The sequence below is a fragment of the Piliocolobus tephrosceles genome, chromosome 13 (assembly GCF_002776525.5).
Source record: "Piliocolobus tephrosceles isolate RC106 chromosome 13, ASM277652v3, whole genome shotgun sequence".
Lineage (NCBI taxonomy): Eukaryota > Metazoa > Chordata > Mammalia > Primates > Cercopithecidae > Piliocolobus > Piliocolobus tephrosceles.
In genome coordinates this window covers 49,473,909-49,479,908 of record NC_045446.1, presented here as the reverse complement: position 1 = coordinate 49,479,908, position 6,000 = coordinate 49,473,909, and the positions used below count along the sequence as shown (strand labels likewise).

Sequence of the window (6,000 nt, the reverse complement as noted above, 5' to 3'; positions counted from 1 at the left end):
TCTCTAAGGGTGGGGCTGGATTTCAGCTGCTATCACTATGACCTTTTGATCTCTTATCTCCATCCCTGGAACTGAGAGCCTGCCTGGTCATCGCTATTTTTGTGCAGGTTTCTCATCTTGATAACTTCTCTGCGCAGGTAGAGGACAGAGTGGAGGATGCCGTTTTTTGTCCTGAGTGATTTGTTTTTCTAAGACCAGCCCAGAGCGGGCGCACAAGAACCAGCGGGTAGGCAAGGGTAACAGCAAAACTGCAAGTTTATTTTAGTAACCTAAGGTGTGGAGAAGTCTGTCGGCCTCCGGCAAAGAAGGCCGGCAGAGTTCCCCTCCCCCAAGCTCTCGGAGGGACTTCCCACAGTCCCAACATCCCCACAGGAGTGAGGCTGTGAGAAGGCCGCCTGGGACCGTGGCCAAGAGCGGCTTTTCTAGGAGTGGGAGGGCAATAGGCGGGGCAGGGGCGTGTCGGGGGCGTTCCGCAGGTGCGACCAGGTAAATCTTGGTCTCTTCGGATTGACGTCACCTGGCGCATGCCCAGTTGATCTGCACCTTCCCCGCGCCGGCCACATTTTGGCGCGCGCGCGCGCGCGGGAGGAGTTGCTGGTGAAGAAGAACCCGGAAGTGCACCATCTTGCCTCCATTCGTCCAAACACTGAGGTGCTCTGGGGCAGAGAGAGCCATGACAGAGCCCATGAAAGACTCACCAACAGATGGCAGGGGTGACACAGAAGTCGGGAAGAGGAAAGTTAGGTAAGGAAATGTACAAACTGCTGAAAAGGTTAAAAATTCTTTTTGCTTTTCTTTCCTTCTTTCTTTTTTTTTTTTTTTTTTTTGAGACAGGGTCCCACTCAATTGCCAAGGGTGGAGTGCAGTGGTGTGATCATAGCTCACTGTAACTTTGAGCTTCTGGGCTCAAGCAGTCTTCCTCCTAGCCTCCTGCCTCAGCCTCCTGAGTAGCTGGGATCATGGGTGCACATCACTTTTCCTGGCTGATTTTTTATTTTTTGCAAAGATGAGGTCTAGCTTTGTTGTTTAGGCTGGTCTTGAACTTTTAGCTTCCACTTATCCTCCCACCTCAGCCTCTCAAAATGGTACTGGGATTACAGGTGTCAGTCACTGCTCCTGCCAAGGACTGTAATTGTTTCTTTAAGGAGCTTTCAGAAGAAATGATTTTTACGCTGTAGTTAGGTTGGAAATTTAGTTTTGAACTGGGATGGTCCCTGACTCTCTTATTCTAGGGAGTAGCGGTTCTCAAAGCATGATCTCCAGATCAGGAGTATCAACATCACCTGGGAACATTTTAGAAATGCAAATTCTTCAACTCAGAATTTCTATCTCCCATTCTTAGAGCTATTGCCTGAATCACCATGATTCCTTATTCATTTGTGGAGATTAAGCACTCCTCCCTCAAAACACTCTTTTCCAATGCTGATGCCCCACGGGACTGCCATGATGGGCTATTATCTCTGACTACAGGGTGGATGAGCTTGTGATAAGAGAAACAACTGGGGAATTCTGGGTTGGGGATGGGAGAAACTACAAGAGACAATAGAGACTACTCTGGCTATAACAGGCCTTCTTAGGCACTTTCTATTGTGGCTGCTTAGAAGGAGGCCTGAGGCCAGCACACCTTCTGCCCCTTGGAGATATCTAGCATAGCATGGAAACTTCAAGCAGTGGATAAGCTCCTGGTGGACTGAACTCTTTGGATCTCTCCTGCATGTCTGTCCTCTCGACTCTCTGGACTCAGGACTTCACTGCCTGTCCCACAAGGAACAGGACTTTTCTGCCCTCCCCTATGTGGCCAATAAGCCACAACAAGTATGTGGTGGAACAGACACAGGAGAGGGTGGAGTGGACTGGCTCCAACCCTTGTCTCCTCTCATTCCACCAGGGTTTTGCCATCTTCCTACAGTATAACTTCAACTCCCTCGGGCAACACATGCTCTGTTCTACCCGATGCTTGGGCTCCTGTGCCAGGCCTTGTCCCAAGGGCCCTGTTTATATTCATCTGGGCCTGAAGGACAGGATCCAAGCATTGAAGGCTGGTCAGTGCTCAGAGCCTCTGAGGTGCTCCCTCCTTGGAAGTGTGATCCCTTCAGAAGAGTGTAGCTGAGGCTTCTTTCAGTGACTATCTAGCGGATACTGCGGAAACAATTTGGAGCTGAGGCTGGGGGTTGACTATGAACCTGGCAGACTGGAGTGTAAACCTGAAGTCTTTCCTCCATTTAGGTCTGAACTTGTCCTTCCTAAAGTGATGTGTGAAGCTGGTGGATCTGGGATAGGCCATTTGGACAGGAGAAGAATGTGGAGTCAGGCTGGAGGGGACCTTTGCCTGATACAGCTCTGGACCAGTCCTGAGGCACCTACTTTGGTTTAGGTGAAGTAAGCTATTTGTGGGTACACCTCTGAGCATGTTCTACCTGTGTGTCTTTCTATGCATCTGTAAGCGTTCCCATGTGTATCTGTGTAGAGTCTACATCTCACCAACTGTGAGGCCACAGACAGGTGATTTCAACTATCCTGGCCTCCCTTTTCTGTGTCTGTATTATGGGGATAATAATAACTTTTATAAAAGTTTACTATGGCAGCAAAATGAAACAATACACATAAGCTTCTTAGCACAGTTCCTGGTGCTCATGTGTTAGGCTATTATTATCAACGCCTTGGGTAATTTACTTAACCTCCCTGGGCCTCAGTTTCTTCATGTGTAAAATAGGGATAATACCAGAACCTAGTACTGTTCTAAGGATTAGAGCAATTGATACCTATGAAGTTCTCATATATGGAATAAATGTTAATGAGTGGAATGTATATTATCTTTGCGTATGGATGTGTCTGGATGAGAATATCCGAGTTTGTAAATGTCTCTGAGCATGTCTTGCTGCTGGTGTGTGTATATACACATGTATATATGTGTTTAAGTGTGTTTATATGGCCAGACAGGCCCAGTCTCTCTGGTGGAGTTTGCTGTTGGCCCAGGTCTGGACTCCCTGAGCCAGCTAGGGCCGGCGCCGGGGATGGAATTTCCATTAAGAATTAAGCAGGACAGCCCAGCATTGAGAAGTCAGGCAGGCAGAGGGGAGGGGGTCGAGGGGGAGGAAGCTTCAACTCTGAGCTCCCTTGGGCGGCCTCAGTACTGAACTGCCTTGGACAAGCTTTGCCTTCAGTCACAAGCCTTCTCAGGGCCATGGCCCAGAAGGATGGGCAGAGGGGGAGAAGCTGTTTACAGGGGCCTCTATAAGGAGACTTGGAGTCACTGCAGCCAAGGCTGGAGCCATGAGGCGGCCCCCCAGCAATGGAGAGGCGGCCAGCGAAGGTCCAGGTGGCTGGGGTCTATGGGGAGTCCAGGAGTCCAGGAGGCTGTGCTGTGGTGTACGTATCTGGGAAGGTGGATGTGAGTGTGTGTGTGTGTGTGTGTGTATTGGGAAGTGGAGGGTGGGGGCATTTATGCCAAGTGCCTCCAGGGAACATCTAACAAACCAAGTCTGTTCCTCTCTTACCCTGAAACCCAGATACAGAGTTTGGGCCTGGAAAAAAAGACCTTTGAGGCTTTTTTGCTAACATCGATCTGTTTATGATCTAAGCCTCATTCTATTTCTAGCGTATAATAAAATATCTTAGTTTTCCAGGTGCTTTACATCCTTGACCTCACTTTATACTTTCAACAACCTCATAAGCTGGGCAGAGATTATTATGTTCCCCAATGTACATATGGGAAAAACGACATTCAGAGAGGTTAAGTGATTTGTCCAAGGATTCATCACTAGAAAGTGGTAGAGGCTGCATGCAAAACCAGGTTTCTCTGAGGAAGAAATGGAGACCTACGTTCCTTCCTTCCTTCCTTCCTTCCTTCCTTCCTTCCTTCCTTCCTTCCTTCCTTCCTTCCTTCTTCCCTTCCTCCCTCCTTCCCTACCTCTTTCTTTCTTCCTTCCTCCTCTCCTCTCCTCTCCTCTCCTCTCCTCCCCTTTCCCTCACTCTGTTGCCAGGCTGCAGTGCAGTGGTGCAATCTTGGCTCACTGCAACCTCCAACTCCGTGGTTCAACTGATTCTCCAGCCTCAGCCTCCTGAGTAGCTGGGATTACAGGCACACACCACCACGCCCAGCTAATTTTTGTATTATTAATAGAGATGGGGTTTTACCATGATGGACTCAATCTCCCGACCTCATGATCCACTTGCCTTGGCCTCCCAAAGTCCTGGGATTACAGGCATGAGCCACCACTCCTGACTGAGACTATTCTTATCATACCACCTGCCTTACCAGAAACAGACTCAGAGAGAAGATTCTGCAAACTCTGCCCATTTGAGTAAGACTGCGGTTTCAGTGGTAATGCCCAGCCAGGTGGCACGAAGCCCTGTCCCCAGCCCTAGACAGCACTTGTTGAGACAGGAACTGAGGTCCCTCTCAGGGAACTTGGGGAGTAGAATCAGGCTGTTCTGGATGACTGCAGGGTAGAGTCGAAGCTGGCTTATCTGAGAGGAATGACTTCGCCATCTTCTGAGCCCTGGGCCCCTAGAGAGCTGAGGAAGAGAGTTAATGTCAGAGAGCTGCTGTGTGTTCAAGGCCAGGGAGCAGCAGTCAGCTTCAGCCAGAGCCTGAAAAAAGAAATAGAGATCATTAGCATCAAGGAAGAGAAAGCTGCAGCAGGACCTTGGCGTGGTCATTTTATCATGGGGACGTAGTCGAACTCCTTCTCTCTGAATACATATTGTGAGCAAATTGACATAGTTTGCAAGTGAGAGATTTAGGTTAGATGTCAAGGAGAACTTTCTGCCAATAAGAGAGTTCAAGCTTTGGAACAGGGCTCAAGGGAGACCAGGGGCTGCCTTTGCTTGAGGACCTCCAATAGGTGGAGATTCTCTGGGCTCTGGGGGACTCATAGCAAGACGGGGCGGAGGCGGGGAGTTGTATGAAATGACCTGGAAACTTTTCTCCAGGTCAATAATGCCACACTCCAGAGTTTTTGGGTGGGAATCAAGTTCTTCTAGATTTAGCTATTTCACAGAGTACAGGATGGGGGTGGGCGGTGGGGTCTGATCTTATGTGACGAAGTTAGAAGGAGTTTCTGCAACAACCCCTGGTTATTTCTGGCAGGTCCAGGATGTGGAGGGTGACTTCGGTGTGTGTGACCAAGGTTCCAGAGGGGAGCACCTGCGGTTAATAAACCGTCTCATTCTAGGCGTTTGGGACCGATCAAAGCCAGGCTGCTTCCTCTTTCCGAGCAAGTGAACTGCACCCAAATCCCTCCTTGTTTTGTTTCAGCTCCAAGGGAACGATTGCGGCACATTCCCTTCCCCTCTCCAGATGTTGGCATGCGGGGCACCTTGCGGGCAACCCTGCCCGGACGGCTCCGTGGCTCCCGGGCGATCACCCTGGTGCCTGCCGCCTGGCCCGGGGTAGCCCAGTCTCTAATTAGGCCTGACCGCGTCCTCATTCCAGCGCTCCCGCAGATGGGAGGGAGCGCCATGTTTCCCCCGCCAGGGGCACCGAAATAGCCTCGCAGTCCCGCGGAGACTGCAGGCAGCCGGGGCTGATTGGGACCAAGGCTTGGCAGGGAGCGCGCTGTTGTGGAAGGTCCTTGGGGCTGTGGCCGCCTGGGCGGGTGGGGGAGAGCGGGGCGGGGGGCGGGGGCCAGGGGCGGCCCCTCAGGCTGGGCCGGCAGAGCTGCTACTTCGCGCGCGGCCTCTGGAGCTCCAACTGCGCCCTGCCACCACTGGCCGCACGCACCACCCGCCTTTCTCGCACGCTAAGTAAGTAGACAGCTCCCCTAGCTGGACTCAGGGGCTGGTGATGCCTCTGCCAGCCTAGTTGGGAACAGTGCAGATTTGTGACTAATGGGATAGTAGGTGTAAATGTGTCAGTGGGAGTGCTTGTGAAGGGGAGCTCGTGCCAGTGTGAGGGAGTGTGTCTGGGTGGGGTGTCCACATGTGGAATTTTCTAGCATGCGCCCTAGGGTGTGAGTGTGGGTGAACGAGTGTTTCAGAGTGTGTCTGGTGGCCTGG

General features: G+C 51.2%; 1 protein-coding gene across 2 annotated transcripts in view; it reads left to right on the top strand.

The window, feature by feature from the left end:
• Window positions 1-3,233: 3,233 nt before the first annotated feature.
• Window positions 3,234-6,000, top strand: part of INSC (INSC spindle orientation adaptor protein) — a 133,787-nt gene continuing 131,020 nt past the window's right edge. The window contains exon 1 of one of the 2 annotated variants that reach the window (XM_023230864.2): window positions 3,234-3,369. In XM_023230864.2, the coding sequence (XP_023086632.2) occupies window positions 3,274-3,369 (96 nt within the window). In that variant the 5' untranslated portion in view covers window positions 3,234-3,273. Of the gene's footprint in view, window positions 3,370-5,667; window positions 5,749-6,000 lie in introns of those variants that run through there. The other variant, XM_023230865.3, reaches the window with a different exon arrangement.